We start from the raw sequence: 25261 nt of genomic DNA, 5'->3' as shown, positions 1-25261 counted from the left end.
ATCCTGGATGTGATCCCTCATGCTATACAAAGGCCTGTGTGTGTCCTGTCAGAAATCAAACAAAACTTTTCTTCATGGAGTAGCAACAGAGACTTCAAAAAACTGGAACATAGGTGGATTTCTTCACCCACCCGAACAGAATGGCTTTGTTACATGCCTGAGCCTTGTTGTTGCAGCTGCAGTAACTGTGCAGAAGGGAGATGTGTGGCTTCTGCCTGGAACTACTTGTATTTTGCTCTGGTGCCGCACCAGTTCTGTGCTGGTGTGTTGCTTTGACTCAGCAGTTAGCCATGCCTCACTTGCAAAACAAACTCATAACAACAAAAGTCCACACTTTGTCCTCCAGATATGCAAAAATATATTTTAACTTGTTTAAATATTATTATTTTGGAATAAATTCGGGTATACTGTTGATCTCTGTCTGCTGGGATGCTTTAGCGGTGAGGTCCATGGCTCACATTTGAGCTGTTTCCTTCCCTGTTGTCTCAGCTTTCTCCCAAAGACAGGGGTTTGTATTATCCCATATTTCTTGTGTCAGCATGCTACAGGGAAATAGAAGTTMAAATGCCTCTAAGCTACTGAAAGGTTTTTGGGTGGTCATAAGTATTAAGATTTTCAAACCCAAGGAGTCAGCACTTACTGATCTAGTAGTATTTTAGCAGGGAGAGGAGGGATGTGGTTAAACTCATGGTCCTTGGTAATGATTGTGTTTTGAAAATTAATCCAGTTTTTTATGTAAAACTCAGTTGCTGTGTTTTGTAGGTGGAAAGCAAAATAAAACTGTATCAAAATAAACTGAGCAGTTTCACTGAGATAGATACTCACTCTTGAGTCAGTGAAAAACTGTTCAGACCTTTCTGCTGTATCCTGTTTCAAAAGTTGGGAGTGTGATTGTTTAATAATACTGCTAATCAAAAWACTCTGGTCAAAATGAAATTATGGAGTTTCAGTTTATGAGTAGTGTACACAGGGTGGCATAAAATRTATTGCTCTGTGCTGTTTTCCACATCCATTAGCAAATGTCTTTTATGCAGTCTCATTAACATGTCAGAGGACACAGAAATGATGCTGTGAGTCACATGCCAACACTGTAGTACTTAAGTAAATGATGTAGCTGCTTTTCTTTCTATTTTTTAAAYTTAAAATATCTTTCACAACAGCTATAGGTAAATGCAATGAACTGGGAAGATCACACAACTTCCTAGTTTATGGAGCTGCTGCATGTACCATTTTGGTTCGTACCTTGAGGATCAGTATCAAGCAGGCTGGTTGTGTGACAATACTGAMAAAAGGCATTTCTTGCTTTCAGGGCAGCAGGTCAGAGTAGTTCTTTGATTGTTTCATCTTAGTTCAGTTAAATTTTGGTTTCTTTTCTACTGGAGTTGCAAAAAGCCATTTGTTGTTAGTTTGCAGTAACTATGGAGGGAATTGTTTTTTAGACACTGGGTTCACTGGGTCAAAAGACATAACATTTGTTGTGCTGATAAATGATAATTATTGTCTTCATCACAAACCAGTTAGTTTTCTCTTGATAAATGACAATTATTGTGTCCATCACAAACCACTTAGTTTTCTCTTGAGATTTTTTTTTTATTTACACCTTCGTGATGATGGCGTGTTTGTATAATTTACTTGGAGAAAAATGGCATCCTTTTTCTTGTCCTTATTAACAAATTGCATATTCCACATAGGTGTCTAGGCATTAAAGGCGAATGCCTGATTTTTTGAGTAAGTCAGGACAAGTTTGATTTCTAGGAAAAAGTTCATCTTCCATCATTGATAACTGTTTATCTTTCTTGACTTGTATGACACCAACCAGAGAATTGCATATTGAAATAAGGGGAGTGTGTGGTTTCATTCTGTAATGTTCAGCCATTTCCTCTTGCCCAAATTAAAACTGTTTTGAAATCTTGCCTTCCCACCTGCTACTGTAACTGGAGCAGCACTGCTTCAGCCTCTCCTTACCCTGGTGTCTCTGAATTTCCTGTCCCTGTGGGTTTGTCAGTCCTTAGCACTGCTGTGAATATTCCTATTCCTGTGCAACCCAATATTCGAGTCTGGCCTTGAGCTTGCAGCATATGTTTCCCACACAGTCCAAATTTGGTGCAATATACTGTAAGTTAATCTCCAGTAAAGCACAGCGAAGAGAAAAACCTGGGAAGAAAACAGATGGAGAAAGTAGAGCAAACAATTTGCATATATATGATATGACTCTTAGTTAAGATTAGCATTTCCTACTTTGCCTGAAAAGCCCTTAATAAAAATCCAACTGCGTGTTTGCCTTAAATCAGCAGAACTGGAGGAGATGCCCTAATGGCAAAATGTCCCCTCCAACCTAAGGACAGCCCAGCAAAGGGTGGGAGGGATCTCCTGCTCAAGCCCTGTGTCTCTGGCACTTTTCTGGGATGCTGTAGGCAGAGTGACAGGGACTATTTGTGGGATATTTGCTCCGCATAGCCTTTATTGCACTGAAGCATCACCGAGGCCCTGAGTTACTCTACATGGGAGGTTGGTGGAGGGTTGTGACCAACTTCTCATTTATTAATAGCCCTTCATGGTTCTTTCTGAGCATAAAGTCCCAAGAAGTGCTCGGGCATGAACTTGGTGCCTTCTCTGCACTTGAGGTGCGTACTATGGACATGTATTTCATGTTAGGCATTTATTTATTTAGAAAACAAAAAATCATTTTCCCATTTGCAAAAATGAGACTGCGTTTAAGATTCCATTGAAATTTCCATACATGTGTAGGTCCATTCTCATATCTGTCCAAACCCACGCAACAATAGGATGTTGAGGTGGTCAATCGCAGCAATATGCCACCTTCATAAAAGGAAAGGATTGAAGAATATTTAAATGCAGCTATGCAGTAAATAAATAAATAAATTACAAATCTCTTTTGTTTCAGCAGTTAAAAAGGCATAGAAGTTTTCTCACACCCACCAGCTCCAGAGTGCTGTATTTAGAGTGCTGAAAAGCAAATTCCAGGACTGAAGCTCGCTTCTCTGGCAGGCTACATTTCGGTATACTGCCTCAGTCCTGGAAGCAGTGACTAAAACATACTTATTTTTGACATGTACTCTGGTACTGTCTGTCTTTCACAGATTGCAGTGGAATCAGATAGTGGTTCACATTTGTGTTAGTGTAAGTAAGACTTTACTACTTGTTCAGGTTCCAAACCTGCAGGCTGAGCATGAAGTTCTCTCTTAGTGGACCTGGCTGCCTGGTGATAGGAGTTGCTTATGAGTAGATTAATGCTTTCTTTTGACCATTTAGCAGCTAAATAAATKAAATCTCAGCTCTTGCTAGGTTTTTGTCTTTGTGAACTCCTGCAGAGGTGAGAGGTTTCCTGGGSAGTAAAGGCTGCCCAGGTCAGTTGTAGCAGTCCTGCAAAGTCACTGCCATGTAGGTCAGCACAGCTGGAAAGATTGCCCTGGCTACTCCTGATGGCTGTGCTGCAATGGCTAAAAAACTCTTAACTTTGAGAAATGGTGGTGTGGATGTGAGCTACTTTGCAAGATAAGTTATTCAGAAGAGTTGTCAGAGTTTCTTTTCTWTACTTGATGATGGCAATCCAGCTAGCTACCAAAATAACTTTTCATATGTTTGAGGCAGAGCATCTCCTGAGGCTGGCTGCAGGGGACACCCTGAGGAAAGGCAGTTCCCAGCCGCAGTGGCTGCGGGGGTGACTGCAGCTGGGCGCGTGGTGGGAATCTGTGATTTATGGAACYGGCACGGAACCAATTGGGGATCATTTGCCTCTTTCTCATTTCTRCTTTAAGAGGGACATTACAGTAAATAATGTCTGTGAAGAGGAGGGAAAAACATGCTGTGGTTTGTTTGACCTCTTTCTCCTTTTGCATCCCTTTGAAGCTGGTAAGTRAATAATTTGGGCAACAAAATCAGCACTCCACAGTGTTCCTTTGTTTCTTCTGCTGCTCTACCTTCTCTTCCTGCTCTTGGCCCTCCTGCGAGCCACCACTTGGTTAGCTTGAATAGCAAAATAAGTGTCCTCAGGAACTGCTGCAGCTCAGAGGATAAAATGTTTCCTGACTTCCTAATGGAGTTAAATTAAAATACAGCTCAAAGAAAATATTTATGTGCTATTTGTTTTTCCTTTTGCAGTAGAGCACACTGTGAAGTGGGAGACTTCTTCCCTTAAAAAGATATTAATTTAAAGGCCATGGAAGAGGACAATCACTCCTTTTTTTTCAGATGATTATAGACTTGCCTTAATTTTTAGTGGTTTCTTTTATTATTTGAAAATAGTTTTTTTTTCTGTATCCACCAAATGTTGTGAAGAATGTAAAGCCAGACTTCTGAAAAAATCTTGCTGTGGATTTATATACTTTTGCAGCAGGGCTCAGCTTGCTTGGCTGGTGTAAATGGTATCTGCAGTGAATCCAGTGGCTTGTGACATCCTCAAACATGTGGCCACACCCCCACCAAAGGGGCTGTGGCTCTGGGCTCCAGCAAGGCTGGGGAGCAGGACTGGGGATGCTCACCTGCCCAGCGATGCCTCAGGCCTCTGGTGTTGCCTTTGTTTTGGGTACCTGCTTGCTTTAGGTACACTTGCAGAAAAAGCACAAAGCTCTGGCACCTCACCATTCTCTGCAGAAGTGACAGGTTTAGGTCCCAGTTCCGTGGTCCCTTCTGTTGTAATGGCACAGTAAAGAGCTGATGCTCTTCACCCAGGTTTGGCAGCAGAGAGGTTAGAGATGAAGCACTTAACTGCATTTTACTCCATCATCTCAGAAAGCAGTGAAGGCATGAATCTATTTGTGTTTGCAGCATGTATGATTCTGTTTGTAATGAAGGTCAGAGTAGTTGTATGAAAACCTAGAGTGTTTTCAGACCAYATGAGTAGATTTGGATGGCATCTGGCAAGAAAACTTGGGTTTTGTTTGTCTTTTTTCCTATCCCACATGAGCAGAGAGGGCACAAGTTTGACTGAAAGGAGTTGATTTCTTTTTTAGATACTTATCTGTTCTTATGCATAACTCAAGTCTTATTCAAACACAGAGGCAAAACTCCTAGACTCAGTTGTTATTGTAGCTCTTAATAAGCTGGAGTTATTACTTCAGTATAAGCAATGTGGATGATGAGACAAATCTCTCTTCTCCTTGTGGGGCTTCCCATCAGAGCTCTCAGAGCCCTGCCCTTGGCTCACTTTGTGCCCATTTGCTGCTGTGACTCTTCAGAAAATGCGGACTTTTGGGGGCTGAATTCAGAATTTAAGTAAYCAAACTCAGTTTTCTGCTCTCTTCAAAGGAAGAAGGAGTGGGAAGGAAGAAGGACAGGCTCTGATCCCCCAACAGCTTTGCTCGCTGGCCTCCATGTGGAGTAGGGGGAGCTTGCCTTGTCCCAAGCACCACCTTGAAGGTGGCTTTCAGAAGGATGTCGAACTGGGAGAGAGGAGGCAGGGAGGGAAATAAGGTTGCTTTGGGGGACTTCATCCTGGTGGAAAGAGTGGGCAGCCAAGGGGCATCAGGCAGCAGTGGTCTGTAACCAAGTGGGAAATGTTGGGGCTGCACAAGGCTCGTCCAAGGGAATGGAAGAGGGCTGGGAGCTGCAGGCTGAGCGCGTGATCACGCCTAGGTGTAACACGTATTTAATGCTGGAGTGAGTCCAAGGCTGTTATGAATCGCTTCGTGAGGGTGAATCAGAAGGATGAAAAGGGCAGCTGCTTGCTGCCAGGATATTGTAGCAATGCTTCTGGAAATGCTTTGRTATCATACTCCGTTACTGTTTTGTAGTTGACCAAATCAACATGTTTCTGAAGGGTGCAGCACATGGAAATTTTTATAGCACTTATTGGAAAAACTGTAGCCTTTTCTGTATCTCAGAGGGGAATGTGCAGAGTGTTTGGATGAAGGTGTTGGGCACGTCAACGTGTTTGTGCAGCCAAGGTGTGGGAAAGCCCAGGGAGCAGAGGAGTGAGGCACCATGGTTCAGCTGGTGTGTTGGGCTGGGGAAGGGATGGATGGAGAGAGTCAGTCCAGGTGGCAGGAGCGTACCTGGAGGAACCAGCAGCATTTTCAGGGATCTCAGTGCTGCTGCTGGCACTGCCACCATTTTGCCAAAGCCCCAATATCTGTCAGGTGTCCCAAGCAGCTCACAGTATGGGCCAGAGCTTGTTTGTAGGCATTGACTCCATCCCTGTGTCCTTACTGGGCAGGTKAGACCCTGAACGGGGCCCTCCAGCAGCCACAGTCAGCCACAGCTGCTTGGAGATACATCTCCACCTTGTCCCACGTGCATCCATTAAATGTGTGTCTGAGGGTGGGAATAGCTGCCAGCCACTTGGCTTTTCCTCGTGTCCTCTCCAAAGGGACATGTGCTGCTGTCTCCTGTGGGGCCCCAGGGCTCACTTGGGGAGCACCATGTGAGAAAGGGCGAGGCAGGAGTGGTGTGCCTGCTGCTTTGGCAGAAGGTGCCAGTTGTAGTTCTTGTTTTTTGGGGAGCCGTTTCCATCATCTGCCATGGGAGATTACTTTTATCTCTGGTAAACAGCCTTAATTCCAGTTCTGTGTGATCTTTGGTACAACCCGCATGTCGGCCAACAGGTGGTCGCCCACGATTCAGAGATCGTGATCTTGGTCTTGATTCAAATGCCTGTGGGAACTTGTCCTACAAAACATGTTTGTTGTGTTTTCAATAACTCCTGAAGAGATATTTTATTAAATCTGAGTAGGTTGAGATTCCCTGGTTGTTGAGAACCTTGTGTCTCAAATATGTTGCTTTGCTCCTGTCCGGTGAGAAGTGATGAAACCTGGATGTCTGAGGCAGGTCTGCCAGCTTCTTGCCAAATGGGGTGGTGAAAAACAGTTCTCAAAAGTAATGATAAGTGAAAATCTAGTGTCAGCAAGAAATTCTGTGTCAAACTGACTGGTTGAATAAACATATTTCCATCCAGAAGAGCTGTGCCTATAAAAAAGAGTGTGGCATCAGGTGTTTAAACCATAGTTTCATAAGGACAAGGAGTTGTGTTTTCAACTCAGTCARTGTATGTGAAGTTTGGCCAACACACTTCTACTGAAAATCAAAATTTCYTGTGGAAGATAATAAGAACAAAACTAATGGCAGTATTGCTCACATTTTACATTTGAAAATGTGACTAGGGATATACTTTGAAATCTTTACTACTTGCCTCTGTTTCTGAGCTCTTGTTATATAGYGATGTTATATCTGTGAGTTTTTTATTAACATTTAGTCATGAATTCTCTCTTTGMATGTCAGATCCTGAGCTGTATTCTACCTTCATTCTATACCTTCTGACTCCTTCTGTARGGTGTGTTTTCCAGCAAATTTCAGTGCAAAGAAAAATCTTAATCTTGCTGAGAAACTCAAAATTCAGAGCTGCAGCCAGCTTTCTCTGTAAGAAACAATACTTACTAGGACTTGGTCTGATTTTTTGGACATTACTTTGGTTCTTGTGACAAACTTTTATCATTAGCTCTTCTTTTGTGGCAGGCAGGCAGAACTGAGACAGCCAGGGATGTTTTAGGTGCAGGCTGATGCTGAGCCTTCCTCTCATCTGCTGGAGTGTTTGGATGGCCATGCTCCACCAGTGAAAAGTCAGAAAATAGCATTTGTGCTTTCTTAGCTCAAAAGATGTTCTGGTGTTAATGCTCTGGCTCAAAGACAGATTTAACAAAAAAAGAAAGGAGTTTCCTGGGGAACAAGACCTTGTATGACCTCGACAGAGGAGGATGGCAGGCTGAGGTCTCTCATGCAGTTTTGCCTCTACACTTTCTGTAGAAATATAAGCCTCTGTGACCTGGACAGTCATCAGGGTCTTGTCATGATAGCAAGGTCTTCACACCTTTTTGAGCAACATTTTGTACCACAAAAGACTTGGCATTGTACAAAGGTGATGCAGGCCAGAATGTAGCCCGGTAAGATGAAGTCAATGTGAACATTAGACTTTCCATTTTAAGGAGCTCATCCCCATGTGGTTCTGTAACTTTCCCTTTGTTTTTCCTTTTCCTTCCTAGTAAGGATAAGTTGCAAACCAAACTCAGTATTGTAGTTTCTTTATTCCAGCTGAAATARATGCTCACAGTTAGAAACATGCAGTTTAAATTAAAGGCCATGGGCAGTTCTTTTTTTACTGCACAGCAGTTGGCTACACAGACATCCTGGCTGTCCTGTGTCCTGCTGGAAGTGATCTGGTTTTACACTGACTGACTGCTGTGGACCCCTCTCTCTGTTCAGAAAGTTGACAGCACATCTACCATAAAGTTCTTTATATTTTCATTCCACTGCCAAAAGTTTCTATTAAGAAGTGATTTGCTCATGAGGCCAGCTTGTCTTTCATTTTGAGTATCTTCCTGTGCATCCTAAAATCAACAGTGCTTGGTTAAAAAACTTGAACACCAGATGTTTTTTAAAGCGTGTGAAAAAGGAGATCTAAAAAAATGTATYAAATATGTTTTATGGTGATATGATTTTGGATCTGTATCTCCTATTCACCTCTATTCCCAGCATAAATCTGCAACAAAAGAAAAAAAAAATAGCAGGCCACAAAGCTAGTAGTAATGCCAAAGCTTCAAAATAAAYGTGTCTGCTTGTGGAAAAGCAGTTGAGTGAGTTGGATGACATGACAGTGTAATTATACGGTAGCAAGTCAAAGTTGGATAGCTTGGACCTTATCTTAGCACAGCATGCCACTTTCCCCCCAGCCCTTGGTCTGGCACGTTTCTTTTTCAGCACTTCATTCCTRTTTGTTCATTTTAAAATAATCCTATCAAACCTTAAGTTTGTTGTTCCTAATGATTTTGGAAGGAAATTCAGACAGTAATTAAAATGGCACAGACCAAAACAATTTAACCAAAATATCCCCAAAAGTAAAATTTTGGGTAGTTAAAGTGAACATTGTTAATTCCCAGCTCTGTGGGATTCTTTATTTTGTTAACACTTCTTGGATTAACTTCAGTTTTGCCGAAATAAGGGATAACAGTATGCAAGATTCCTGCGAAAAGAGTTGCCCTAACTGCCCTGAAACTGAGGGGCAGGGCACACACTGTTAATGCATGTGTGTATGACACTAGTTCRCTGTCAAAAAAGTTTCTATTATTTGGGAGATTGAGCAAAATAGACTGGCWTAAGATTTAATATGCAAATTTTAAGTTACTAGTATGCTTTTAAATAGTTCAGTAAAAATTGCTTCCTTTAGTAGTCAAGGTCTCTTATCTGATACCTGCTTCCTTCCCCCTCTGTGGATGCTTCCTGTTTTCCATGTCAGTCCACACATCCCCCCCTGTATTTCCACGTGCCTTTTCCTGTTGTCCTCTGATCTGCTGCAGCTGCTCCTCAGATGCCTCCCCTCCAAGGAAAGGTTCCAAAGCTGAGCTGCCTCCTTTGCAGTGCCATGAAGACACACTTTGAGGACACCTGTCCTCACCCCCTGGGCTAGGAGGCAGCAGCATTTTATTTCTGGGTGTGCTGCTGCCAAGTAGCCTGTGCACCATTAACACTGCACATCCCATTTTGGAAGTCCTTCTTGTGTCTTCGCCTTATCCCCTGTGCTGTTTGTATTGTGCAGGTGGCACAAGGCAAACAGAAAAATAGGATAAGTTGGGTCAGTGATAGTAYGCAGTTAAATCATGTCTGTGCTTCTGTGTATGACTCAGTTACACTCTCTGATGGCGATTGCTATGGAGATAAAATGCTGACTGATAACTGGGAGAAAATTATTTAAGGAAAGATCCTGCTTCTTCCGTGTGGAATTGCATCATCGAGGTTTCAGTAGGGTTTGGCTGCAAAGCAGAAAGCCAGAGAGACCCTGTCTGTACAATACTGTCCAATACACCCTGGTCCATCAGTGTTTCCAACCCTCCTTTCTGCTGCTTTACAAGAGAAATGTGACTATTCATTTTAGTTACCTATGTCCCAACAGCAACAAAACTGAGGTGTAGTATTACAAAATACTTCTTTAAAAGGGAAAAGTGCACGAGAYGTGATTATGTGGCTAGTATTTTCTTACATGTTTTTTATCAAGGAATACATTTTGTTTCTCTTCCTTTTTGTTCTCCTGCTGCAGGGGATGGATGTGGGCACACAGTGATGTATCAAGACAGTGGSACGCTGGCATCCAAGAACTATCCTGGGACGTACCCAAACTACACTCTTTGTGAAAAGAAAATCCAAGTGCCTCCAGGGAAACGCCTGATCTTGAAAATTGGAGACYTGGACATAGAATCACAGAAATGCGAGTCCAGCTACCTTAGCATCCAGAGCTCTTCAACAGTGCATGGTATGTAAGAGACAAGGCCATGGCCAATGYGTGAGTAAAACCAGCTTAGCTAAATGCAGGAAATGTCAGCCTTTGTGCTCTCCTCCTCTTTTTGTACTCAAGTGTGTCCTTCTCTGTGTGGGATATCATTGTCCCTCACGCTGTGTAGCTTTGCCAAGGCTGAGGGTGCTGCCATGCTGTGCAGTGGAAGGGCTGCTGAGGCCAGGAGGGCTTGTGCTCTGTCCCTTCAGACCTGCAGAGCTGGACTATCACAGTTTGGGAATAGCAAGTCTATAGTTCTATATCAGCCCTGTTCCCTTCTTGTGTGGGGAAAGAGCTTCCTCACAAACTGGCAAAGGTGACTCACARAGATGAGAAATTGGAGTCAGTGATCCTGTGTGCTCTTTTCCTAGGTGTTCCATGKCTCAGACAGGAGATAACCTTTATTRTGGCTCGTATCAGCCACCTTACTGATGTACAGGCTTTAATACTTACAGATATTAAATGCATGCAGCCAGACTGCACTCTTGTAAGAGATTTGCACAGGAAGATAAGCAAATAATCTGCTGTAGCTGTACACTTAAAACAATCATAAYGGCAACAGGATTCTCCCCAGGGAGAACCTGAGGCCTTCCTCACAATGGTTTTCCCAACCAGTTGTCACTGAAACTTCTATCTGCACTTTCTTGAAGAGTCAAACTGATTTTCAAGTCATGTGCCCTTTTTCAGGAGTCAAATTTAAATTCAAAGCTGCAAGGAGTTCTACAGTGTAGGAATAAACTCCTGAATTGACAGTTCATAAAATTTTGCCTACTGGGAGTGGGCTGTGTAACCTTTCAGTCAKCTGAGGCTAAATGTGCTGTACTGGGCTTAACAAGCAGAATGGATTCAAGGGAAAAATGGGATGAAGACGTGAGCTGCACAGAGCCTCTATAGGTTTTCCACCTCGCTGCTTGGCTCAGAAAWGTATGTGGATCTCCAAAGATGAGATCTCTTAGGATGTCTTAGTAGTAAGGAGGGTTGATTGCCTTTCATTTATCAGCATGATAGGCTTATCACTCATCTGGCAAGAGAAGATCAAGTGAGGTATTAAAGGCTTGCACACAAAGGAAGGTAAAGGTAATTATTGTTCTCGTGGGGGAGGTATTACATTTTGAAACAACCTGCACTAAGAGTGGGCAGTGACATGCTGATATCTAAGCCTTGCACAGAGCTCAATTTGAGGCATAAGGAACATCTCTCTTCAYGTGTGGGATTTTTTTTTTAATRTTATTTATTCCTTTCTTCACTCTGAGGGTGGTGAGGYACTGGAACAGGTTRCSCAGAGAAGTTGTGTATGCATCATCCCTGGAAATGTTCAAGGCCAKGTTGGATGGGGCCCTGACCAATCTGATCTSGTGGAAGGTYCCTGCACATGGCAGGGAGAGTTGGAATTAAATGCTCTTTAAAAGGTCYCTTACAACCCAAGCCATTCTATGGTTCTGTGATCTGTTTCATAACTAAGTAATGAGTTGTGTTCACSTGAAGCAGTCTGTCTGCACTTGACAGTAACAAACAGGTGGTTAATATTTCATTAGCATATTTTTGAGTAATTTTTATTGATATTGTTTTGACATTTCTAATCCAAGTATCTTCTCAGAAACAGGGATAAATCAATATATTGTTTTTTGAAGTGAAAAGTGAAGCTTGGATGTTGATTGAAATTCTGGCTCCTTACAGATCAGCCTGAAGGYATCTTCATGTCGTTTATCCTGCAGTTATTCCGTGTATATGCACAGAATACCTGTGTATTATGCAATCAAGTTCACATAATTAATTTTTTTAAAGTATTCCCACACCCATTTTCAGATCTGATTGGTAATGTCTGATGCATGTGAACTATAATTTGCATTCTCAGTAATGAACTGCACAATTAGCAGATTCTGGTCATATCTGATTAAACCAGTTTTATAGCTTAGGCAGACATGCCATCTGTAATGGTTTTTGTGGTCTGCAGCTCGCTGTAAACTTTCCCACCAGCGTACCTAGAGTCTCTACATTCAGGCAAATCTTTGCAGAATGGATGTGGAAATAGCTCTGTAGGCATAAATTCATGATGCTGCTTATGTTTTAAAAGACATGTGAATTCTTAGATGAGATTAGAGCTTCTCTAAGTCATTTTTTTCAACAGTCTTGCTATAGCTTTGGGTTTCGATATGCATTTTTATGCAAGCAAAAGGAGSCCTGTGAAGAAGCTCTGCTACATCCATTCAGCCTGTTAAATGTCCTTTTGGACACTTTCAGCTGTTTCTGACCCCACGTCCCCTCTTTGCAACCCTTCCCTCTTCCCRAGCATCTACAGACAGGTAAATATCTTCCCTCCAGCCAAGGAGATACAGACCTTAGCCATCAAAGTTCTTTCATAGGATGATGGAGAGTTGAAAATATTTTGCAGGCACTGAAAACATCTGAGCAATTAAAAACTAATCTTTATGCATTTTCTGCATTTGACCTGGGTTTAGAAAGGAAAACCTAAAAAGCGAGGTATGAGAGCTGGCAGTGTGAGTACTCCTAATGTTTCAAAYTGGGCTGCGCAGCTTTTGCTCTTTATTTAGGAGGTTTGCAATTACAAAACAACTAGGYCCAAAGGGAAATATGTTTTAAATATCATGCTGATCTCCTCAGCTCTTCAGAAGACAGCACTCTGAATGTCAGTATGAGTACAAACATCTGTTGAGGAGTATATCCAAAGCTTAGAAAATTGGTCAGAGGCAAAATACTAGATCGTGTGTGCAAATATAAAATTAGCGTAAAGAAGACTCCAGATGATAAACTATTGCTTTCCTTTCAGGTTTCTTCCAGTGTTTAGGTTTCACTGTGATTCATTCATCATTATAACCATCTGCAGGGACTCTTGCAATACACCAAGGAGTAACTCAATTTGTCTTTGGGGTATTTATGTTCCATGCACTAAGGGGAAGCTGTTAAATACAAATTAATGGATTAATTGATTTGTGTTAGCAGGAACACTGGTGTTACTTTTGTGAATTGGTGACTCCAGATGAGACCACTTACATGCAGATTTTATTTAAGTTCAGGACATTCCATGAATTTTGTAGACAGATAAAAGAGTACAATTCATTCCTAGACAAGCATGTAGTGTTTTTTTGTATGCTGATCTACTGAAGCTTTCTGAGACACCTAAGACACAAATGTGACACTACAGTTCCTCTCCTCTTTGGTACTTCTCAGCTTTGATGGACCTGCAAAAGCAAGTATTGAATTTACATTTATCCAATACTTAAATTAAAAGATAATACTTAAATTATCTTAATGAAGCTCTAAAACTGGAGTCATACAGTGTCTGAAGAGTGTCTGAGTTATTACCCTGCAAATTATTTTCTTCAGTGTTCACTAGAGGAAGGAACCTGTAGCAAGCCTTTTCTTTCAAGCTGTTAGCTCTGTATCTAGACGTAGATGTGAAAATATTAATCATCAGTCAGCAAAGGTAGTCTTACACCCGTTTTGGTGAAACTGAGTCACCTTTGTCTCACAAACATTTAAATATTAGCACAGCTTTGCACGTGTTSTCTCTAGGAGAAATAAATAGATGATCATGTTCTGTTTCAAAGGCACAGCTTTYCACTGGATTAAAATATGGTGGTTTTTGTCCCACAGAAAATTAATATGAGCATAATCTCACAGTGCAGACAAGGTGCAGCCTTTACCGAAATGCGTTTCTTCTCGAGTTAATTGCATTATCTGAGCATATTAAAAATACTGAGCTCTGAAGTAGAGCTTCTGATTTTTTAATTAGTTAAAGGGATATGTGAAAACAAGATTAACCATGTCAGCCCTGTCGTTCTCAAGAACAAAATTTGCACTACTTATGAAGGTGGATCATAAATGTTTTAAAAGTTCGACAGGAACTGCTTTTAGTCTGCTTCTTTTCATGTCTCTATCAGGTTTCCATACCTCTTTTGACCCCTTTTTCTTGCTTTTTTCTATCTCTTTCTCCATCTAATGGCTTATTTTTTTCCTTTAATTTTGTGAGATGATCATCAGTCTTGACTGAGAGAAAGACGAAAGAAGAGATAAGTGCCTACTTACTTCCTCATTCACTTGCAGTCAGTAGGAGGTTGATGTGTTCCTCTGGGGTGGATGTCAGAGCTGCTGAGTGACTAGTAATAATTTGGAGAGTTAGTGCAGGTGACTTATTCTTGCATAATTTACAGCTGGTAACTAAAGTGAAAYAGAGAATTTGCTGAAAATGCTTTCTTCTCCCCACACCCCATCACTAAAAGTACACAGTGCCTTCAGATGCCTCCTGCCTGTCATTATGACTTGGGGGGATTCATCAAACCAGTCACTCYTTATTATTTATTGAAATAAATATCTTGTTTGAATAAAGGGTGTGTCCAGGTTTCTTTTTCATCCCTCAAAGGAAACTTGTTATTACTGTATTGTTTCTGGTATTTCAGGAAACCCAGAGAAATGCCCAGACAAGTTCAGGCTGAAGATCAAGACGAGCAGTTTCTTAACAGGCAAAACTCTTTTTAACAGTTGGGTTTYGCCTGAGTGGTTGCAGTATCCTGAGTTTTCAGCTTTGGAAGGATTGATGCAACAAAGAATGTCAATGGTTTGTTTTATCAAATGGACGTTTTTCCTGTTMGCTGCATGCAGTTATTATTCTCTGGGTTTTTGTTACACTGTGATTCTTCATTCAGAATTCCTAGCTGTTGTTTCTGTCTTTGGATTTGGTTAAAACCACAACAATGTTAAAAGGAAGATCTCACCTAAGGTCAAGCAGACAGACCTACAGCCTGTGCAGGGGGCCCAGGCACTCAATTTTAAAGTTGTGATTACCCCCCCAACCCACCTCAGATGCCTTTTTCTTTCCTTTATTACCGTCTTTCACAAYTCTTTGGAAACATTAACTGAAAGTTATATTTGTTTTTCCTAAAACAAGAAATGCTTATCGCTCAGCCTGAGGTCAGGTTGTGTTGCACAGTTAAATGTCGGATAACCAGGCTGTCTCATCCTGACTGCTCTGTCATCTCATATCTGCAGAGTATTAAACACCACCTTCCCTGCATCCTGCAAGGGAGGGCATGGAGCAGCACTTTTGTCTCCTGGCGTGTCCTTGCAGGGTCATGCTGGTTCCCCCTGCACACGTGCATGTCAGGGTTGGAGCAGAGAGCTCCTCTCTTTGGAAGGGGCAGAGGAAGAGTTACTGCTTATCAAAGTGTTTGTGTGAAGGTGAGATGGAGATGAATTTTGAGAGGGCAAGTGTTTTCATACAACAGATCCTTGCTGGTTTTGTGAGCTATTGTGAAAGTCTTGCATGCTGGATGAGTTTCTACCTCTGAAATGTAATCTGTGTTCATTGTATCCCCCGATCCTTCCCCAGCTACTGAGGTAATTCCAAATTGATTTGTTTGAGAAAAGCCTACAATTCAAAACATTGTTTTCCCCAAACAAATGCATTAAGACATGATAATCTTTTAGAGGCACATCCATGGATTGTTGCTGCAGCTTGCTTGCCATCCACAGCTTACTCTTCAAGTAAAGACTGCAAAAAGGGAGAAGATTCTCTGTTGAACAGAGTACATCATGATTTAATACCCAAACTAAACTTCTRAAAGACCTCTACAAATSTCAAACTGCAGATTTCAAATGAAGMGGGGGRATGTGAAAGCAGAATGAACATAGTGAGCCGGCCATTTAMTTGCTAAAGAGGAAAATAGTTGCTTCTAAAAGGAAGCAAAAGCCTTAGAGAAGAGGCAGAAAGTATTAAGAACTAGAGAAACTAACAGCATGTAGGCATTGCCAGCTGGTGTGAAAGAAGAGTGTCCTCTAGGCACAGTACTTCTTAAGGGAAGTAGAAAAAAACATGATTCAACAAAGAAAGCTCAGGAGCTGTGCCAGAGCCTGGTTGACAGAAGAAGTAAACGAGACCTCATAAAACGAGACAATGCTGTAAAGATCATCAGATTTGCAAAACAACACTATTATGGAAAAGACAAAAGCAGTAGGCTATTGCTAACATTYAAAAAATAAACAATGTGTAAAATAGTCTCCCCAGTCTCCAGAGGAGCCAGCCAAAGGATATCCACGAGACAATTTGCTGTGTATCTTGCAGGATGTTAATACTGCTTGGAGACAGTGATTCCAAAATAAAAGTGTTTTATTTAAGCCATCTAAACCATACCAACAGATCAAATGTTCTGGAGGAAAGGCATTAAAAGTTAGTTTAATTATGGAGATTATTAAATTTAGTATACTTAAAATCCTTAGACCCCCTAATATCTCTCCTGCAGAATTATATATATATATATACATGTAAAAAAAGAATCTGGAGTGAACAGACGGAACCACAGTTGGGTCAACTTCTTAATGAGACACAGAAAGAAAAAAAGGCCCTGGCGTCTAGATATAGTAATATTGAAAAATAGAGAACACCTACTCAGTTTCATCACTGATGTAACACATCTGTTTATTAAATCAAACTCTTTCCTTTGTTCTTATACATAAATCAAATAATCCTGCCTACTTAGCCCAGCAGAGCTCCAGCCAAGTCCCTTTAACAGGAAGCTGAGAGAGATCAGCATTCATGACTCGTTTTTCAAGCCGAATATGCAAAACAACCCACCTCACAACTAACATTAGAAGATGAAAAACTGATAACGTGATCTGGCAGTTCTCAAAAGGGATCTTAAAAAACTTCTGGCTAAGTCCCAGGTTTAGGAATTAAATATTTATCCAGAGTCAAGTCCAAATGCTGCAGTAAAAATTAACAGTGCCCTGTAAGCAAGTTTCTCATTTTCTTACTGGGCTTTCTCTTATCATCCCTCATCTTCAGTATGATTGTACAGTCTTCACATAACAGCCCAGGGAAATTGATAAATCCCAGGTGGAATGGGAAGACAAGATGGGGGAGCACATATGGGTGAGTTTTAAAAGTAAACAATGAAAGTATTTTTGTCATCTCAGTCGCAAATGGAAAATGCTGGGTAGTTTAAATACAGTTTTCASATGAAGTCTAACATGTAGAGATGCCGGATGGGTTTAGTCTTCTAAGGTCTATAAATTCTCACAATACACATATTAGAGGTAATGGGGAGTCAGTGGAGAGCAAACCAACCAGGCTCTACTGTGTCTATGGCAAATGCATCTGATCAGGCACACTGCAAGCCAGAATGCAGAGAGCCTGAGAAACTACCCTGTCTCTGGCTTTACAACATGAGAGGAAATAGAGGACTGATGTGTAAAAGTGCATGGGAAGRGGTGCGTCAAGACAAGGATGTTATTTTTCTAAAGAAAATTAGAAAGCAGATGAAAGCATTAAATACTCKCATCAGTCAAAACTGAACCCAAAGAATTGCCTTGACCCTGAACAAGTTTTACTTTCTAAGCATTACTAGTTGTCCCTTTAGGAAGTTTCTTAGAAKTCTATCAATGTAAAATAAATTGATTAGGGGAAAAATGAGAATTTGAAGTTAAAAAGGCCACTCTGCAAAAACTTGGCAAAATAAGGAGAGATACTACTAAAACAAACCCAGTATTGTTAGGTAAATCAGAYCAGAGGGGTGTTTTTACACTGGTCATTTTAAACACAGTAAGCACCAAGAACAGTGAATTGGCACCTTTTCCTAAAAACCAGACTGTACATGTCTCCAGTTCTTTCAGGAGTAAAGAAATTTTAAGTCAAATTGGTGTCTGATCAGTTTCTCTAAGAACCGTAATATAGAGGTGAGATAATGCTTACACTTTTTGCTGAACCCTACCTCTCAGCATTTATTTTTGTGTTTGATAAGATAGAAAAAAACTCTGCTAGAAGCCAGACAAATCTGAGGACCTGGCAATGTAGTGCTGATGTGGTATTACCTGAATTACTGAGAAGTATATTGAGATCTTTTGCAAGGCTTCCTTAGTTTGCAACAAAAGAATAARTAAATATTTTGTAGTATTAATAAATTCTACCACCACCACCCCCTTTATCTTTTTCTTACAAATCTTGGCAGAAAACTTACAAACTTGTGGAAAATATTCCTTCCTTGTGTATATACTCTTTTGCTTCTATATTCTTTAAGTAATTAATTTTAGGCTCCCTTAATTTTGAGCTACTCATGGGAGTCTCTTGGTACACCAGAACTGCTCTGGGCAGAAGATAACCATAGCCTGTAACCTTTTTGGATTTATTACTTAATAGTAGAAACTTGTCTTTAGACATCGAATGTTGGTTTCTTAAGCTGATTGCTTCTGAATTTCTTGCTTTAAATTGGATTATGCAACTATATCTGTGTCTAGACGATGTTGTATTTTATTTTATTGGTTTTGCTCATGATGTGTGATTTGTTTGTATAATTACCTGGAACGTATGTAGACTTGCTACTGGAGGAGACAATCATCCCTGATCCAGCCCATGTGTGGTTAGTGAATCAGCCATCTAAATCATACCTCCAAAGTAGACAGGGCACTGCCAATCACTGCAAGSGAGAGGGCCAAAGAACACTTGTGCGAAAATATGTAGAGACAGTCCTTGAGAGAAGAAGAGGACTAAAGGCTTCTCAGGTGGTTTTTTTCAAGATGCACATTGCTCCCTGTCTTTTCCCCCTTTGTCTCTCTTTCAAAAAAAAAAAAAAAATCTAAGTTAGCACTTTACTTCTCCCACTGCAACCTGACACAAAAGACCTTCTCAAATAAATCACTCGTGCAGTTGTCTGGTATGACACAGTGTCAGATGCTGTCTTTTTGATAAGTTCATTTCCTAAGCAATTTGTTTAACCCTTTTTATAGACATTGTTTTCTCTGACTAAGTCGTGAGTCATTTTTCARCACATGAGTACTCCAGGGAAATGTCACACTCGTTGCTTGTTTCTCTGCCTGCCTGGCTTTACTATATGATTTTTATAAGMCAAAAGGACAAGAATTCCTCCTTTTGTTTGTCCCATTCTGCTGACAGCTGGCTGTCACTGTCTCCAATTGGGCTACTCTATAGGCTGACCTCACAGTTGTTATAAGGCAAATAAAGTCCAAATGAAATAAAGTAAATAATCCCTAACCCAGAGAATCAAGCAAAATGAATGAACTTTTAGGAGCCTGTTACGACAGGCATCACTCATCAAATTTGTGTCATGATGCGAAGGTAATTTCTTGTGTCTCAGGAGTCAGTTCCAAGTTGCCCTTAAGTAGCCACCACCACCAAGATGAGGTTGTCTAGGAAATATCAAAGTGATCRTTTTTCATCCCAAAGACTTGCTCTAGGACACAAAAGCTGTCATTCACCTCAACAGAACAGATGGGCTGAGGGCTTGTAAAGGGTCGTTTGGTTTTTTTTTTCCTCTGGGGAAAAAAGTCTGTTTGCCATTTTACAAAAACCTGTCCTTTGCAGTTTGTATTGTAAACAGACTCATAAATTTGAACAAGTACATCCAAAGTGCTTTGAATTTTGTGTATTATCTGTGCCTGAGGACAGCTAGGCACAAGTGTTTGCACCCAGGTACGGTGACAGAAGGCAAGCGCAAAGACTGTGGCAATCTCAAAGGAACACTCCCCTCGGGAACTGACTTTCTGAGGAAGCAAATGTAATTACTAGGAATCCTGGGCACGCCTGCTGTCACAAGAAAGGAGTGTCCCAAAGACTGTTCCGAGATACTGCAGTTGGTAGCTATAAAACCCTTATCTAACTCACTGTGAGCGCAAGGCTGCTGTCTCCCTGTCCAACTCCATTCATCTTTCCCTTTCCCTCTCTTTTTTTTGTTGAAAGAGACTTGAATTGTGTACTTCCATGGTCTAATGGTGTTTTTGAATAGAAAAAGATTAAGAAATATTCTAAGGGAAGTGTTACTGCCTTGCAGCACAGCTTGGCTTGTGGCATGCAGGTCCCTGAAAACCAGGTGCGCTGTTTCTGGTCTTAATCCTTCCTGTCTGGCTGCTGTGCCACAACGGTGTGAGCTGTGTGTGTTTGGAGGGTTTATCTCAGGGACCCTGCCTAGATCCCTAGGATTGCCTTTGAATGTAGGGTTATTTTCTCTAATGAGTTRCTGCTGGTTGTAAGCATGCTGTGCTTCAAAGGTCGAAGGGCATTAATCTTTCTCTTAAGGCTTGTGTGGTGAGAGACRCGGGTGCTGGAATTGCTGCCACGGACAGACAATTGGATCCTGGCCATTCCTTGTCAGGGTGACTTTAGAGATCATGCCCATAAAGRACTGAAGCCAAAACCCTTTTGTCAGCATTTGGATTGGTACTGAAAGAGAACGAGTGTGTTATGAAATTCTTCGCTAATCATGAGAATATTGCAGCCTAATTATGTCATCTAAACCTTTGAAATCTTCTTTGTTCTGTCTGCAGGGCCGTACTGTGGCAACGTGATGCCTGTCCCCAAAGAAATCATTCTAGATAGCAATGAGGCAACTATTCACTTTGAGAGCCGATCCCACGTGTCAGGACGAGGCTTTCTGTTGTCCTATGCCAGCAGTGATCATCCAGGTGAGGTGAAATCAAATGCAGTAGAAGATTAGTGGCATAGTCCCCCTTTTAAATATCTTCTCTACACACTTGGAGCTTTAGCCTGAATGTTTGTTYCTAAATATTTTGAGATTAGCATGAGCCATGGTATTTTTAATGGCATGTGTGCAAGGATCAGTTATAACATTAACCAGATGTAATAGCTTAAGTATTATACAGAGAGGTCTTTAAATGTMATTTCATGTTTAGCCAAATATTTGTCTGTAGTTTTGCATCCTACAATGGGAATTGACATTTATAAACTTTTCACAGATCTAATCACCTGTTTGGAACGAGCAAACCACTACACAAAGGCTGAATTCAGGTAAAGAGGATTTTCAGCTCTGCATTCTGGCTTGCTTTGCTCTATCTGTCAACTGGTTCAATGGTTAAAAAATGTTAAACAGTCTTGGTTTTCTGGAGAAGTGAATTTTTTTGAGCTCCARTGCTGTAATGGTTTAAGGCCTGGTTGTGAGAAGCAGTAGTGCGTAATGGAAGTCTGTGGCCCAGAAAAATTATGGAATGGAGTTGCAGAGCTCTCAGCAAATCTCATTAAGAGCATACATATACATGGTATATGTAAAAAGAGCTTCCACTTTGAAATTCAAAGTAGCCTCAAATTCCAGTGCTTCCTCTGGGAGCAGATCACATCCCAGCTGATACAAGATTATCTGAGGACAAGCTATAATTTCTCGGTTCCTTGAACTTTGTGATAGGTTTGAAATGGTAATAAATTGTGCTCTTCTGGCTGCTGTCTGCATGTACATCTAGTCTTCTTATCTTATTCTGAAAACTTGTATGGTAGCATTTCACAAATAATCAGCATAAACAGAAATAAATGCCCTTGCAAAACTGCTTGTCTGGTTCTTTGTGTGCTACTGAAACCAGTGCACCTATGAACCCAAGGGCCCATTCATTTAGCTCCTAGACTCACTAAAAGAGCATCAGCCAGAAATTACTGCTAAAATATTTATTGGTTTGAGAGAGCATTYCTTTTATATGAGTTTGTTTGTGTTTATTGTCACTGCAGTTCATGTCTTAAACAAGTCTTTCTTCTCTCACTGCAGCAGATACTGTCCTGCTGGCTGCAGAGACATAGCAGGTGACATTTCTGGGAATATTGGAGAAGGATACAGAGATGTAAGTGCACAAGATAATGAGGGGAAGTTTATAAAGGCAAAAGAAACAAGCATAGAACAACTTGATTTCAACTTTAGCTGCTTGAGTTTGTCAGTAATTCTTGCCGGCTCTGTTGCTATACCTTTTATTATCAGTATATAAGTTATCAGTATATTAGCACACAGAGACACTTTYCAAACAGACAAATCAATTGTGTGAGAACAAAGTCCACTGATTGTCAAATATACCTACTGACTTGTGGTTTCTGGCTTTCTGGAAAAAGCCTGCCTGGTGTTTGTCCTTCCTGAGGTAGTGCTCATCCATGTACAAAATATTTCTCTGATTTTAGCTTTTACTTATTAGCTGTCCACATGTGAAACAAATATATTTCAATAACACGTGGTCTTTAAGATTATGGCTGCACTATCCTAGTATCTGCTCTGAGATGAAATAAGTATTACACWCTGCCTAATCACATCCCACCGATAACTTACCAGCCTCTTGGGTTGTTTTAACTTTTTGTTCTTTAAACTCAGTAAGTTAAAGCTGTTGCAATTATCCACAGTTCATATCACTCAGATTCTGCCCCTTCTGTGCCCCTCACCCTAGACTCTTCTCCTGTGCTGCCTGAGAAATCTTTACCTCTCTCACAGAGGACTAAGCCTAATCATACAACTGAAGATAAATCCCACCCTATCACAGCTGCCAAGTTTCCAAAAAGTCGTGTTCACGTTTAACCTGTTCATCCAGTTATTCAAGCGTGCCGGCTCCAGCCTGAAAGGTGGCAGAGCTGAAGAAACAAAGAAATGCCACATTGCATTCTCATTAGCTGGAGTTATTCTGCCCTTGGTTCGGATGATTAAGACAGAAAAGCAGCACATGGCATGACCTCATGCAGATTTTATCTGCACTGAGGAATTTGCAAAAGAAATTTTCCCTCCACCATWAAGGAGGGTTTTCTGAAGGGAAGAACCTGCAGGGCTTCCCTGGAGATCTGCTGCTTTTGTGCCTCCACCCTCCCCAGCCCTCCCTGGAGGGGACAGCCAGTACCCTAGCTTGTCCCAGCACCCCAGTGTGACCCAGCTTGACTCTGCCTGCAGCCCCTGGGAAGGGCTCCTCTGTACCTTTCTCTGTCCCTTTCCTGCTTTGCCCTTGCCCAGTGGTGTCCTGCCTGGATTTTTCAGCCCTATCCCACCTGAGATATTGGGAAATGACTGCTCTGAAAACCCAGCAGCAGCTAGTGAACACACAGCCAAATCCCCTCATGCATGCCATGACTCAAATCCTAAGGTGCAGTAATAGTTAGGTCTGCCTTCAGGCACGCACACCAAGGAATTACTGATTTATCTTCCAAAGGAAGCGTTGCCTTGCCTTTGGCTTTTTTTTCYTGAGGAGTGACAATCTTACAGCACCTTCTCAGAAGCAGATTATTTGTTTTTTTCATTGGAAAAGAAAAATTACTTTGGGAAACGTGTATTTTTTCAGATTACTGCTCTTTCTCCCTCCTCTGCCTCTTATTCCTCTTGAGCTTTTGCTTTATGAGCTGTAACCCCTGTATTCTGGTGGCTTGGACAGGAAAGCATTAGCAGTTTGTCAGATGGATTTTGTGAGCCTTGGCTCCTGCCTTTCAGACCTCGCTGCTGTGCAAATCTGCGATCCACGCCGGCGTGGTGGCGGACGAGCTGGGCGGCCAGATCAGCGTCACCCTGCACAAGGGCATCAGCCGCTACGAGGGCGTCGTGGCCAACGGTGTCCCCTCCCTGGAGTGAGTACCACGGGTGGGGCTGGCACATCCCGGGCACAGGGCACTGCCCACATCGGCACAAGGAKGTGGGGACACCATTTTGGGGAGGAAAGGATGTTAGGTGTGGATCCACTATTAAAATAGTGTTGACATTGGAGATAGGAAGAGGTTCCAAGTTTTCAGTGGCTCTGTACCATGGAGGGTGATATTTTCTTTTTTTTTCCCTTCTGTTCTTTCCAAAACATATTCGCAAATGACTTTGTTTAGCAGATACATGAGAGTACGATGCTCTGCAATAAACACCTTTAATCGATGTGCTAATAAATCATGATAAATTCGTGTTAAAGTTTMAAAAAAGCTAGGAAAAGTGAGTAAAAAGTGCCATTGAGCCATAGGGGATTTAATGAACAACTCCTTAAACATTGTGCTTTTGACATGATAAGAGTTTTTCTTTTTTAGAATATTTATAGCAAGGGTGTAATATTTACTGCTTATCTTCTGACTTTTAATTGTACTGTTGTTGAAGTAGAAATAAATCCTCTAATCTCTATCCAGCACAGTAAGCCCTTCCAGCAACCACTTCTGTCATTCCAGTTGGTTTATAGTTTTTAATTTTCAAATGTTATCTGGATTTTACATGAGGCCTTTTTTTTTTCTATTGTAAGACGGGAAATTTTCATCCCATAGCCYATGAGAGCTAAGGCAGTATGTATTTTTTGTACTATTTTCCCATTTTCTCCGTGATTTCTCACACCCTCCTGACAATTTTACAATCACGGTTTCATTCACTGAAACAGAAATTGTATTCATGTGCTCTGTTGCTGTGCTTAAACTTCAGCACAGACTGAAATGCTTTATATATAATGGCACTGGAATATACAAATCTGGGTAGTGTGTAGATCACAGCCAAAGAASAATACAGCCTAAATATTTTCTATTTTTCTTGAACATTAATTGCCAGGRAAAATTAATATAAACTTGTCTCAAGCAAAACAGGACTGAGAACTCTACTCAGGCACCAAGCCCCTCCATAAAACAAATAATGCAGATTCTTTCCATTACATGTGCCAGCTTAGTGAAAACCTAAATTAAGTATTTTTTGCCTTATCTAAAGATGTTAGAGCTGTTTACACGCATTTGTATGTTTGTGACCCCTGAGAATCCTAGTGGAGTAACTCAACCAGTTGCACACAAAGTCATGTAATGTAAGGGAGCTGTGATACCCATCTGTATTTTTATTTCACTGTGCAAGAGCTCATGGGCAAAGAATGAAATGTATAAAACTGCAAATGTGCCCCTGCTGGGGGATTGGGCTCATTTAATGTGAGGGCCCTGAGATAGCACCTGAAGGAGGAGCAGAACCCCTGTAGGGAAGGGCTGTAGGGGCAGACAGAGACAATCTTTGAGCACGATGTACATCTCCAAGGGATGGAATCACCCTAAGAAAACAACCATAACTTTCTACAGGGAGCCACGGGCTCATATTGGGCTGTATGCCTGCCAACTAGGTGGCTTTGAGAAAAATGGGAGTGTCAGCACAGCGCTTCCCAGGATGYTTCTGCCACACCTGGCAGCTGGGACAATCTCTAGAACAGATGAGCTGTTGCTGTGAGCCCAGGAGAGGGAAGCTGGAGTATGTAGGGAAACGCTTTTATTTCAAAACATGGCAAAGTGTT

The 25261-nt window shown here is 41.3% G+C and overlaps 1 protein-coding gene across 1 annotated transcript in view; it reads left to right on the top strand.

Moving 5' to 3' along the window:
* Positions 1–25261, top strand: part of DCBLD1 (discoidin, CUB and LCCL domain containing 1) — a 45351-nt gene that overhangs the window by 5302 nt on the left and 14788 nt on the right. Inside the window, exons 2-6 of the mRNA XM_057368987.1 lie at positions 10043–10255; positions 20567–20704; positions 20996–21047; positions 21790–21862; positions 23473–23606. Coding sequence (XP_057224970.1) covers positions 10043–10255; positions 20567–20704; positions 20996–21047; positions 21790–21862; positions 23473–23606 — 610 coding nt within the window. The remainder of the gene's footprint in view (positions 1–10042; positions 10256–20566; positions 20705–20995; positions 21048–21789; positions 21863–23472; positions 23607–25261) is intronic.

This window comes from Malurus melanocephalus, unplaced genomic scaffold (genome assembly GCF_030028575.1).
Source record: "Malurus melanocephalus ecotype Western Australia unplaced genomic scaffold, MMel_1.1 scaffold_100, whole genome shotgun sequence".
Taxonomy (NCBI): Eukaryota; Metazoa; Chordata; class Aves; order Passeriformes; family Maluridae; genus Malurus; species Malurus melanocephalus.
Note: the sequence above shows the minus strand (reverse complement) of the source record. Positions and strands in the feature narration are given on the sequence as shown.